Below are 14,074 nucleotides of genomic sequence, written 5' to 3'. Positions count from 1 at the left end.
GGGCTAAAATACTCTTTCTATCTGTCAAACTGTGTTGTGTTTGAATTTTTTCACAAAACCAAAGATTTATAGAAATTGGTTATGTCAATTGGTTCCACTAAGCTCAATTATTTAACTGCATAAAGTAACAATTATCTAAAGTGTTGTCTAAAAAATGGATGGCAATGGATTAAAAGGATTTGTGAGTCTCCCTAAAGCACATGGAGCAAAGTTCTGTGGTTCTCAATTGGTCTGGCCTTGGGACCCTCCATCACTCCTTAATGACAAGTCAAGGAAAAGTTTAAATTTTTTAAATTTATTTAATGAAAAGGTGAACCTCAGACAGTAGAATAGAATATCACAAAAAAAAAATCGCTGAAAAACCAAAAAATCAGCCAGCTCATTTCCCTTGACAGAATTTCCATATTGATATCACTCTGAGCAGATGTCTGCTGCTATTATAAGATATTGATTACTTTTAACAACTTCATTGGACATTTTCTGATACATGCTCAATAATCCAGGTAGAAAAATCTAACAAGGTTGTCAGACCCAGAGCAAGGTTCTTCAGACTGAAGAAGTCTTATGGATAAAAGAAGAAAAGTATCATCTAAGAAGTAATCATCCACAGGACCTGACTCAACCTTGTTAGATACACTGTACATTACGTCAAAAAATTCCAACTATTCCTTTAACCCTTGTATTATGTTGAGAAAAAAAATACATTTATTATGTTGCGGGTCATTTTGACCCGTATTGTGTAAATCCACCTAAAACAGTCATAAAATGAAGTTAAACCAATAAGAACTTTATTTTAGATTATACAAACATTTAGAAGAGATGAGAAGTAGAGATACACAATTCCAACACTATATTAAAGAACTCCTGATTTCAATTTTTCCCTCTTCACGAACACTTTTCTTTGCATTTAGCTTGCCCCATTTTCTCGGGTTTTCAACATTCAACATTTTCAGTGTTCTCCACATGATGGACAGAATGTGACTATGTGCTTTTTGCAGATGTACTTCTTGCATCTCACACAAGAGGTACTTGTTTTACTGTCATCTCGAGAGGGACAGATTTGGCATCTTTTGCGTTTCTTTGCACCTGTATCCAAAGGATCCATTGTGGGTTGGTCAGATGCCCTGCCCTGGACCTTTGCGATGACAGCTGCAGCTGCTGGGGATCGAGCTGGCCTGGCCCGGTTCTTGATCTTGGGAGTGACGAGTGCTTTGCCTAGTTCTTCCAGGAAAAGTCGACGTCGGTACAGTTTGCTGGCATTCCACTGCTGGTTGATCTCAATCCACAGCACATAGGCATTGTAAGCAGACACATCCAAAATGTTGTAGAAAACTACCAAGGGCCAATGGGCAGTCTTGCGCTGACAGCTATATGTTGCTGTGACTTTGTCAAGATTGTCAACTCCTCCTTTGGTGGAGTTGTAATCCAGAATCATTTGCGGTTTCATGTCCTCTCTTGTGCTCAGAGATGCATCTTTGTGCATTGTGCTCATCACAAGAACATTCTTGTTTCTTTTTGGGCAGTAAGAAACAAGTGTTGTTTTCTCTGTGAAAGCAAATTTTGAGGAATGCAGAGGTCTTCCTTGCATCTTCAGAATCTCACTGGGAAGTTCTGGCTTATTTTTTCTGACTGTTCCCAACATAGTCAGCTTTCTCTTCTGAAGTTCATCTCCAAGACGGTAGGATGTAAAGAAGTTGTCGCATGTAATGTTATGACCTTGCAGCCCTTCAGTCATCTCCAAAACCACACGCATTCCCTGATTCTTCTCAGGTCTTCCTCCAGGTGGCTTTCCAGTATATACTTGCAGGTTCCACACATAACTGGATTTTGCATCACAGGCTGCCCACATTTTGATACCATATTTCGCAGGCTTGTTTGGCATATACTGTCGGAATGGACAGCGTCCTCTGAATGGAACGAGGTGCTCATCGACAGTAACATGGGGGCCAGGATTATACAATAAAGGCAGGATTTCGACCCATTTATCCCAGACATCTCTGATTGCTGCAAGTTTGTCTCTTTCACGTCGATCAGCTCTGGTGTCACGGTTGTCAAATCGGATCACACGAGAGATCATGTGAAATGTCTCCAAAGACATTGTTGCTCGGAAGATTGGCCTTCCATTCTCTTCATTCCATAAACTTGCAGTTGCTTCACCCTTTGACCTGTATACGCCAGCTAACACCAGGATTCCAATGTAAGCATGCAAGTCAGTTGGATCCAGTGGCTTCCATTTCTCTTGAAAGACACGCCTCCCCTCCAAGTTGGTCATGTTGAGGATTATCTTCTCTATGGGTGGGGATATGAAGAGCTGAAATGCTGATTCAATATCATCAACTCTTGTGACAGCAAATCTTGTAGGACCAGGAGTCATTTTGATGACATTACAAGATGACAATCTACCTTGGCTTTGGTGTGGTGATGTTGACCATTTTATTTTACCATCTTTAGATGTCCATGTCCCCTCTGTGGATGACGATTGTTGCGTTTCTTGGTTTTCATCTGATGAAGGGACACCTGCAGACTCGTCCTCTGAATCCTCCTCATCATGGGAAAATTGACAATCTGGATCATCAATGGCATTGTCTTCTGGCTCTGAAGGATCCTCTGTCTCTGAAATCTCTTCCTCTACATCACTATCCCAGTTCATAAGCTGCGATAAAGCTTCTTCAGCTGTAAATCGTCTGGAGCTCATTTTTGGTGTGTTTCTCCAAGAACGGGCATGGAAACAGTGACAAGAACAGGGGAGAGAAAGTCCCTCTTCCACACACACCTGGTTCTGAATGTTTATTCAGAGGCAATCAAAATAAAGTACATCAAAGAGACGGGGTTTTTTTTTTGATTTAAACAGCTACTTTGTGTCTGGGTCAAAATGACCCACAACATCATCTTTGTATACAAACTGTGTGCAGACATTTCACAACACATCAAAGAGTCCAGATTTTACATAGAAGTTCATGAACCTAGAGGAGAAAAAGTCACAACATTTCATGGGAAAAAAGAAAGGATAACCTGCACTTTGATCAACACAAAAATTGAAATGGGTCAGATTGACCCTTAACATAACACAAGGGTTAAGAAACATTTAAGTCATTACTGTCTCATGTCTAAAGAACTTCAAAAACTTAAGCAGGCAGGTTTGGAACACTGCTTCTGTTGCAGAAGACAACAAACTCGTTACCCTTCACCTTTTCCCAGGCGGATTCTGGTCCAACATTTGCAATTGTTGTCCTGAGCCATGTTTTCATAAGGCTGTTCAGTGCGCATTAAATTCTTTGTTAGACATTATATTACAAAGATTTTTCATCAAGCAGTATAATGTTCATTAATAATCTATGCTGCGATGATAAAAGTTAAACTCTTCACATATATTGCCATGAGTGCAGCACAGTGTGGACACATTTCTCTTCAGTGACATGCATATTGCATGAGTACAGGTTCTTCTTGTTGTTTGTGCTCCCCTGTGAGCAAAGGATGATCACAACTTTAGAACAGATAAAGTGTGCATATATGTGACATTTGTGGGTTTATGAGATGAATTGTACTGTCCACTGGCTTTTTCAAATATATGCGGCATTAAATCAAGGTTCTGTCATGTACAAAAGAGCAAGTTGTCCTGAAACAAAATGTGGACAGCAATTAAAATGTCTTTTGTTGTTATTATATACTAAACTAAACCACAAGTGCATTTTTTTCGCTGTTCTTAAACATGTATAAAAATACAAAAAGATGTTTGCAATTTCACAATCTTTTTTGAACATTTCTGAAACAAAATTAGATTTAAAAAGAGGGAAATGCAAGACAATATTTAACAAATAATCTGAACAAACATTTATAACATAAAGCAATGTTTTAAACTGCAACTGTGACTGATTTTCCAGCATATCCCAGGCCTCTAATTTAGTCATGACAGCCACAAGATGATGCTACTGCTTTGTACGTGTTTACAGTTACAAACTCAAAACAATGGAAATGTTTTTCTCTCTCCTTAGGGTTATTGATATTTTTCTCCATCAAGATGTTCTCCTCCTTATCTTCATCTTTCCTCTCCATTGTCAAGCGGACTTCTTAGATCTGCACTCCTGAAGCTCATTCTGCAGAGATAGCACATGAATGCAGACAATAATAGGAAGTCTGGAGAAAAGCTTAAAGATTTGTAGAGAGACATCGATTTCATTTCTTTTTATTGAAACATGTTTTTTTAACCTAAGATGTCAAATATTCTACTTCTTCAAAGGCAGTAGTCTCTGTATTATATTCACAAAGTGTCTTGTGTCATTTGCTCTGCATTGTACAAAATAATATCGCTATTATTATTTATTAAGTAACTAATTTCTACAAAAGAAGGTGTGAAAGGTAAGTGAAGGCACGACATGGGGCTTTGTGATTCAACTAGGACAATCATTTTGTTTTGCTACTTCTGTTTAGCTTTCTGAGCTCATTTTGCATAAAGTTTTCTTTGAAATGTCCCTCTGGCTGGTTACCCTAACAATCTGAATTTAAGAAAATATATATGTTTTTATTCTTGAAGACATTTTTGCTTCATAAAAAACAACAATCTCGTCTTCATACTTTATGTGTACTTGCAGGTATAGATACCATAAAGTATTATCCAGTGTTTAAACACTGAAGTAGGTACAGTCAGTCTACAAAAGTTAGCTTTTAGCTGCGCCAGGCCACTGGTTTCTGTCCCCTAGAACTCTGCTTCCTGTGAGTCCTAGCCTGGTCGCCTGACTGCCTCCAAAGCAGTTCCCTGTATAGATCGTCCTTTATAACAGGGAGTCTGTAATCTTCCACAGACTGCTGAAGGTTTCGTCTGATCTCCAGCAACACCTCTGGACTGCATCGTACTGTGTCTGCATCTTCACACGCTGCCATTTTAGAACTATAAATACATTTCCGAGTACAGCAAGGTCAACTGTGACAATAAATCACATTACTCATAATCAGCATGTGTAACAAGTGTAACTTTAGATTACTTAATTTGGGTAGAGAGTTGCTCATCTTGGCTGGAGACTTCACTCTCAAAAAACTAGCTTTGTCCTAACATTCAGCTCTGAACATATACTGTAGGCCACACCTGCCTAACTCAGATTCCTGTTCACCATTCACATCCACTTATCATTTATCTAATGGACAAAAAAAACAACAATATTAGTACATCAGGAGAACGAAAGGAACAACCATAAGGCTAACTTTGCTTCTGGCAGCTTTACACCTCAGTGTCTCTCTGCCAAACTCCATTTTCAAGGCAGTTACTGACCAGCACATATTTCCTTACTGCCTTATTTCCAAACAAAAAGTTTAACCATCATCCACAGACACGGATTCTGTGAAAAGATAATGGCATTTGCAATTCTGGGAAACCCACTTGGAGATCATTACTCGGCTAAAAAGTGCACTCTGAAACAAACCCGAGTGTCTATGTAAAATGAAAAAAAAAAAAGCCTCATAAATCACCACTCTTTAATACTATGTCATTAAAAAAGAACTGACACATAAATCAGAAGTCAGCTGTGTTATTCCCAGGGGGTATGTGTGCTGTGCACCGTCAGGCTGTCTTTTTTTATCTTACGTGTCAGTATGGCTGACTTCACATCTGGATCATCATTATTATGGCCGTCAGGGCATTTGACAGAACATACTGTATCACATACACTAATGTACAATGAATTATAAATATAAGTACACGTATTTGACATACATCTTTAATTTCCAAGCCTAACTAAACACAAATGTATAGAGACTAAGTTATATTGTCACTGAATTGTATCACATTAGCAATTTCTTAGAGTAGATGTAGTGGAATTATCCTTTTTTTCCATTCAGACTGGAACTTATAATTTGAGACATTAACTTGTGTGAGCTTTCAGTAGTCTGATGAGGAAAACTGTTCAACCACGACTTCCACTTTAAAGACCCCATGGCCAAATGGGCTTGTAAAACTGAATTTATTGTGGAAGTCATCAAACCCAAATAAAGCCAGATATCAGGGATTTATGCTGAGAACAGCAATTAGACTAAATTAACCACCAGACTGCGTTGCTCATGTTTCAGACAGTCAGACAGGCTGGTTATATCAGGGTGTGTCATCAAAACGTGTGCATTTCAGTAATGACTCATTGTGACATATCTGAAGACTCGCTCAAACACAGAATAAAAAGGAAAGAATGATTGTCTAATGTTGTTATCACTTTTACTAATATTTTTGTACAAAATGTTAAAATGAACAGATGTCCACAGTTTATTATACAGACCATACTTTATAGAACACATAACCCGGAGCTATTTCTGACCTATTGATGTGACTCAACAACATAAAACACTGGACGATATTGTTCAGAGAGCACAAGATATCATCTTTATGCAGTCAACTTTATTGTCACGCGATGCCACCAATAACCCTCAGTTTATATGGAAAACATGAGCACGTGCCTTCTGACTCACATGGGCCTAAACAAGCAAAAACAAAAGCAGCGAACAATCTACTTAACAACCAAGTCACTTCACACAAAGATCATGTTTAGAGCAAGAAAAGAAGGGCCCTCAAGAAAAACAGACACTGTGACAAGAACGAGGAGAGAACAAAACTGCTAAACAAATTTAAATTACATCTGTTTCCCCTCACTCCTCGTCTTTCTTTGCTTTCCAGTTTGCACTCCCTTGTTCTGTTATTTGATTTTCAACTCTTTTTTAGCTGCCTCACTTTCTCTCCACCACCCCCTCCATTCTTCCTGTCAGTCTCTCTCCCTCTCTCTCTCTCTCTCACGAGCAGACAGGCAGAGACAGAGAGACTGTTGTTGTGCTTGCAGTCTGACACTATCAGCTCATAAATCCCTGTCAACAGCTTGTATGTCTCCTCTCCTCCTCCATTCCTCCCTCCCTCCACTGGAGGAGGAGTGGAGGAACCCAGTGACCTGCCAGTGTTGAATCCTTGATTGGCACAGGCATGCAGACGTAAACAGACACATTTTACAAAAGGCAAATACACAGAAACAGGGACACAATACTATGTAGACAGACAGACAGACAGAGTTCAGACAGACCAGCTAGGTTATTGCTAGGTAGCCAAATATCTATTTAGCCTTCTGTGTGTCCATTTGTGTGTTGGTCCGTCTGCTTAGAGTCCTGTCCCTGTCTTTGTGTTTCTTTTTTGTTTGTTCATTTGTTTATGTCTTGCTAGCTAGGAATCAGGTGACCGTTCAAATTGCCCACTTACTAAGTTGAGTACTATAAAGTGATTCAGCCATTATATTGTTCAAATATCAATTCAGTCCAGTTTATTTACATAGCGCCAAGTCACAACAAAAGTTGTCTCAGGGCACTGTAAAAAACATTTACATACATTATGAAAGCCTGTTAGTAAAAAGTGTCTATCTAAGTTGAATCTTCACTTCGTCACAGTCTCTCATCCTGAGCAGCAAGTTGGTGACAGTGGAAAGAAATGACTCATTTTTTAACAGGAAGAAGCCTCCAGCAGAACCAGAAGCCATCAGCTTCAACCAAAATTTGAACTGTATTTTCTTTTAACCGACCATGTAGTGTTTTAAAAACCTATCAGGTGGTACAATAAAAGTAGTGTACAGAAGTTGTATGCTTAAAGTTGTGAAATTGCATCTTTAGAGAAAAGCTAATGTGAAGTATGTTGCTCTGTCATAGAAATCTGCCATTATTTTGTACATAGTGTGTTAATGGCTCCCAGAATAATGCAAAATGCATCAAAATCCTTCCTTGCACTACCCCATCCTGCAGGGGACACCAAATCCACAAAAGGTTTTACACTGGATGCCTGGCACAAGCTGGGCTAGAACCTGTAGCCTGAGGATTACAAGACTGCCGCACTGACCACCAAGCTACCGTGTCAGAATGTGTTTCTAATAATAATAATAATAATAATAATAATAATAATAATCAATCCAATTTATACCGCACTTTTCATTAACAAAAATCTCAAAGTGCTACACAGTGCAATTAAAATCAAAGATAAAAACAAGATCATAAAAAATAAAATCAGAGATAAAAACAACATCATAAAAAACATGTAGAGGCAGAATAGGCTTGCTTAAATAAAAAAGTCTTCAAGCCTCTTTTAAAATCAATCAATGGTTGGGGAGCTCTCAAATAATCTGGGAGAGAGTTCCAGAGCCGGGGGGCAGCGACAGCGAAAGCCCGATCTCCCATGGACCTCAATCTGGAGCGAGGAAGGTGAAGGAAGTTACAGTCTTGTGATCGTAGAGATCTGGTGGATGAATGAGGAATGAGAAGGTCCTTCAAATAATCCGGTGAGGTCCCATTTAAACACTGATGGGTGATGAGCGCGATTTTGTACTGAATCCTGCAGTTGATAGGAAGCCAGTGAAGATCATGCAGGAGAGGTGTAATATGGCCGCATTTGCGGGCCCTCAAAAGAATTCTGAAGAATTCTAAAGTACATCATGTTTGTTTAAATGGTCATTTGCAAACATACAATGATAGTATACATATATATATATATATATATATATATATATATATATATATATATATATATTTATTTTTTATTTTTTGCAAGACGTTCATTTGTTGTTTTGAATCTGTCATGACCGTCACATTCATGTCAGTCTGTCTACACAGCAGAAAAGTGCAGTGAAGATGTTGCTAAAATTTCCCACGTCTTACGCAGCTTTTGTAATAGTCCCATGTGCACTTCCCCTTTCCAGGACAAATGTTTTTAAGCTAAAAACACATCTCCTTTCGTCAAACAAAAAAACAACATCTGACACTTTCAAACAAAATGATCTTAGAGCTTAACTTTTTCATTCGCTCAAACTTTTAGAGATGCTTTGCTAGTTTGTATGCACTTTTAACTGTGCACAACTATTGTACAGTAAACTTGCACAGTGTCTTTTAAAGAGATTTTGGTGTGTTCAAACTTCTGCAAGACAATGTAGATTGAAAGATAGATAATGTTTCTCACCATTATTCCTCCACCTTTTCCCCCTTCCTTCTGTCTTCCTCCCTGACTGTCTTTCTTTCCCTCAGGCAATGTTTGCCGGCAGACAGTCGTCACTCACATGGGCTTCCTGTGGTTCAGGGTAAACACCTGGGTAATGAGGTCATGCTGCACAGCCTTCGTTCAGTGCAAGAGGATGCCTATATACACAGCATATATTTATATACACCGTGTATATACTGCAGACTCACAATCAGGTCATGAAGGCACATACAGTAGGAGCAGACAAAAAGTGACAAACAGACAAGCAAGTCTCACAAAACAGAAGCATAGACATGAATACACATAAACATACAAAGCTGTGCATGCTCATGCTCGGAACAAACTGTTAAACAAGCACTGAGCCAACTAGTCTGTGCAAAACTCAACACACAGTCTTCTTATATTGTTATATAGCACTGAGCTGAGGTGGAATGAACTGATCTATTCCTTTAATAATAGTTTATTCTTCTCCGGTAAAAACCTCTATTTGATCATTTTGCAATATTTTAAAAGATCTGACCACAGCCAGTTTATGCTGTGCTGAGATATGAGGTGTTGTAATAAAGTGCAGACCTGTCAGTTTGGCCTTTTTGCACTGCAGGAACTTGTGGATCTGGTGTTCGTGTTGTCCACAGTGCAGCTTTTGTTGCCACTGCACTCCAAGTTTCAGGAGGTAAATGTCACATTTTTAGAGGGAAGCCTCATGTGGCCGCCAGCATTGACACCTGAAGTCTCAGCAATTATCTTATTATCTGTGTAAAACATGCTGTGCAGCATACTCGATTTGTTTGTGATAGGAAGACAGCGAGTTCAGTTTTTTTTTTTTCTCGTTCAGCAGCTTTTGATGAATTGCGTGTACTTCTGCACTGACAGGTTTTGTTCTTGGACACAAAGTCAAAGAGTTTTTGTTTTTAAGGATTACTTACTGTCCTTTTATGCTAAAACCCACTATGACATGACAAATCCATATGTGAAAGGTATAACTAAAAAACCTTCTACTACTGTCAAACAGGATTGTCAATCCATAACTGACTACCAGTGAGTTGATGAAGAGAACCGTACTACACTGCTTTTTCAAGAATCTGTGACCCATTGAACCCAGTCACCTCTGCTGGCTTCACATTGTGTAAACACAAAAGATTATAATTTGTTGGTAAATAATCACAGCACTGGATTTAGGAGTACACACATTCTATTCTTCTTTTCTCTCATTTGTGGAGAAAATGTGCTTATTAGAGTGTGGCTGGGTTGTGTCAGATTAAAAAACAACTTCAATGAAGACAATCATATTGATTCTATGCCAAATAGGTTTTTCTTGCATTTTTACATATGTGACAGTATCTTTAACTCTCACTAAGGTCTATACATCCTGGCATGACTCTGACTGCGTCAAGATGCAGGTACAAGTATCACATTTGGACAAGGTTGTTTTCATCTTGTTGCCATGTTCACGGTTATAACCTACAGGCATGAAGCCATTTTTGTCAGTCCTTCCTCAAATTCTTGATGACCAAGCCATGATTGTGCTCACAGTCTCCACATCATGAATATGCTGTCACCACACTCCTCCAATGACCCTGATACGCTGCCACCACGATGATAAACCACCACGGACTCTCTATGGAGGTTTTGTGTATTCTCAAAAAAACCCTTCTAGACCAAATCAGCTCTGTCACACATAAAAACACACCTGAGGACCTCATCAGGGGACCTTAAAGACTAAAGAATGACACGTCTCTGCTTAAATACTAAAAAGTACTGTGTATGAATTTAAGCCTCCAGAATTTTGTGTAGCAAAAGAACTAGAGTGCATGTGATTCACTGAAGAATCAGGTTATCTCTGGACAACAAAAATCAGCCTGCGTCTCGTGTCATAGGAGCGATAGGGAAGCCTGTGGTGAATCATCAGCCTTGCCAGACAAGCAAAGCCTTAGACGATTTTAGCTTTGCAGAGGTTTTAATGCCTGAAGGCGAGTCTCGTATAAATGAAGTCAATGTTAACAAAAACAGTGTGTGTGCCTGTGCGTGTGCGTCTGCTCGTCTCTGTGAGTGTGGCCCATACAATTCTTTTTGTACAAAGGAAATCGCTGACAGTGAAAAATGGGACCAATTCTAATTTTAATTGCCAATGGAAAAAAAAGGCCTCAGTATTTATGGGTTCGGACCAGACAAACAGGAGGAGGAGAAGAAGGGTTTAGGCATGACAGCAGATTCCTTATCACAATTAAAAAGTGCCTTAACATGACTGCAGCTCTTTGAAGTCAGATTAGCAGTAATATTGGAGAGATTGGCCCCAGTTTTGAACAATGAAAACTGAATATGGAAAAGGAAATTATTTAACAGACCCAAAGGTAATGGCTTCTTTCTTCTTATTTTTTTCTGATTGTGCTGTGTTTTGATAGACTTTTTTTGGTGGGGAGGGGACTAAATTTTTATGTTTTTCTTTTCCTTTTTACCTTGTAATTGCTTCACGTCTACTTTAAGAAAACATGCTTAGAGTCCAACCTTGGGACTTGAATAACAAAAGAGGAAAAGCTACATTTGTAATGCAATTTAAATCTGACTTTCTTCTTCTTTTCTGTTTTAGAATTTGAATCCAGGATTGACAAAAGAAAAAAAAGAACAGAAAGAAAGAAAAACATTACCACAGCTGCTGCAGAACTGCTATCATTCCAAGAAAAGTAAGCATCTCGATTGTAAAAGTCTGAAACAATATACAAAGAATAAAAAAACAGACATGTGTTTGTTATTGCACATAACAGCAAACGCAGAGTTCACAACATTAGAAGCTAAAAATGCCATTCAGCCAGCCTTAACATAAGGACATAGAAACCCATGGGAAGGTACAAAAGTTGGAACTGAGAACAGCGTAATTAGAGAATGAGAGGAGACCAAAAGATAAAAAAGGGCTTAACCTCAGGCACAGCAACAGGAAGAGAGAAGGGGAAGGAGAGGTGACAAGGTTGAGAAAAATCCTCCCATGTCAATCTAAGAGAATAATGGGAGAGAACAAGAAGGGCAAGTGACAAGCAGCTACTGAGGATTTATATGATGTATATTGTTCATGCAATCAGTTATAAGAGCACAGAAACAGAGAAAAAGGTAGGCATAGATAAAAGAAACACAAAATAAAAAAGAACCACCAAGGCAAATAGAGAGGTGAAAAAGAAAGATGTGGACATATAGATGTACTGTCAGTGTTCATGTCTGAGCGACAATATGGAGAACTTCTAACACTTACTTTGACACTCCTGTCAAAACTTTCTCACTGAATCTCACTTTGCCTAAAAAAAAAAAAAAAAAAGTGCGTTAACATTCAAGAGTTCTCCAATTACATGCAAAAGCTTCAGATTTTAGCTCCCAGGTCATAAATGAAACCTAATCCCAGGAAAGCACAGGAAATTTTCATTTCTTTTTTAAAAATGCCAAAACTTTATTCAGCTCTGCTCCCCTCATAAATATTGTGCAGCTGAGATGATAAAAGGCCACTGTACCTTTGCCGTGTTGTATGTTTTATTTATGTAAGGTCACAGGCAGCAATAATGCTCCCTTTCAGGTCGCACACGTCACACGTTTTCCCACTGCAGGTGCGCATGTGGTTCTGTGGTAGAGTGGAGGAGGTGTGCGCGTGTGTGTGTTGTGTTGTGTTTTAGAGTGCAATGACACTAACCTTAAAAACTACATCTGTTATCACTAAGATGTTCTGTGTTCACATGCTGGTGTGGCTTCTCAGTCATCCAGGGCATGGCAAATAAAAAAATAAAATAAAATGAAATAAAAAATAACTGGACTTCTATTCTGTACTTGTACTTTCAACTACGGAATAGAAGTGCAGTTATTTATTTATTTTTATGTCACACTGTTGTAGTTTCTGCCAAATGAATTTATACCTTAACAACCTGGCAATATGATTATCTGTCAGGTAAAACGATCACAGACTTCAGATTTTGAGTTTTGCATCTTGAAAAAGGATGCAAAACAACATGGAAGCAAAGATAACTGACAGCAGCTGGAGTTTAAGATACTACAAATGTAACATCAGACAGGATAACTATATCACTCATAAAAATGAAAAACTTAGACAATACTATGGTTGTTGTGACAATGAAAGATTTTAACTCGAAAAAATACTTTATTTTTGTCAGTGTGTTTTAGGTGCAACTTATAGTTCAACATTTCCATTATGCCCCAGAAAAATCTTCAGCCATTTTCACAAAACACTTTCAGGATAGACCAAAGACAATTTTTTTCTATCTCAAGGGGATTTATGTAATAATCGAGTCAACATGAGATGGTTGAAATTAACTTGCAGTCGTTATGCTTCTGAGCCTCCAAGCTAAGATAGTGACAGAGCCAAAATATTTGATATGCATTAGGATAAATCAGCATCGTGACTCAAGGATGTGATGTCAGTGTTGCCAATTTAGACACGTTGTTCCTTTATTTATTTGTTTTCAGACCCCTCTAGCAACTATTTTTCAAAAAAGCAACTAGCAACAAATCTAGTGACTTCTTTCGGCACTATTGGAGACTTTTGGAGACTCTGACATGAAAAAAAGTATTCTTTCCAATGAAGAGCAGGAGCAGCCGCTGGGCCCTCCCTCGTCCCAAAGCACTCGCAGACGATTCAGTCCTCCTCCAGCATCCCTCCAGCTGCAGTCAGAGCAGGAAATATTCACCCCACCGCATCCAGACCCTAAATGAATCACGCATGTGCAAAGCCGCCACTGACTAATTATTCGATTCATGGTGGGATGCAAATGTAAAAGTTTCTGTTTAAAATAAATTACTGCACTAAAATAACTTTTGCAGGTCCCAAGCATGGGTAAAGGAGAAAGGTTTGAATTGTGATAAAAAGTTCTATGTAATTCTAAACATGTTTAAGCTGTTTGGTTTTTTAAATGAGTTTTTGTCTTTCCCACAGCAGTATTCTTCACTGGTCATCTAGGCAAATTACAGGTGCTGGTCATAAAATTAGAATATCATGAAAAAGTAGATTGATTTCAGTAATTCCATTTAAAAAGTGAAACTTGTATATTATATTCATACATTACATACAAACTCATATATTTCAAATGTTTATTTCGTTTAATTTTGATG

At 38.5% G+C, this 14,074-nt stretch overlaps 1 protein-coding gene across 25 annotated transcripts in view; it reads right to left on the bottom strand.

Moving 5' to 3' along the window:
• Positions 1–279: 279 nt before the first annotated feature.
• LOC108232288 (piggyBac transposable element-derived protein 4) overlaps positions 280–14,074 on the bottom strand; it is a 128,820-nt gene continuing 115,025 nt past the window's right edge. For 8 of the 25 annotated variants that reach the window (XM_037980123.1, XM_037980128.1, XM_017409968.3 and 5 more), the window contains 4 exons: positions 12,216–12,258; positions 11,620–11,678; positions 8,957–9,132; positions 280–4,094 (listed from right to left, as the gene is read on the bottom strand). In XM_037980123.1, coding sequence (XP_037836051.1) covers positions 950–2,695 — 1,746 coding nt within the window. In that variant the 5' untranslated portion in view covers positions 2,696–4,094; positions 8,957–9,132; positions 11,620–11,678; positions 12,216–12,258 and the 3' untranslated portion in view covers positions 280–949. Of the gene's footprint in view, positions 4,095–8,017; positions 8,336–8,956; positions 9,133–11,619; positions 11,679–11,889; positions 11,963–12,215; positions 12,259–14,074 lie in introns of those variants that run through there. The other 17 variants (XM_017409979.3, XM_037980132.1, XM_025004563.2 and 14 more) reach the window with 10 other exon arrangements.

The sequence above is a fragment of the Kryptolebias marmoratus genome, linkage group LG16, assembly GCF_001649575.2.
Source record: "Kryptolebias marmoratus isolate JLee-2015 linkage group LG16, ASM164957v2, whole genome shotgun sequence".
Classification (NCBI taxonomy): Eukaryota; Metazoa; Chordata; class Actinopteri; order Cyprinodontiformes; family Rivulidae; genus Kryptolebias; species Kryptolebias marmoratus.
Note: the sequence above shows the minus strand (reverse complement) of the source record. Positions and strands in the feature narration are given on the sequence as shown.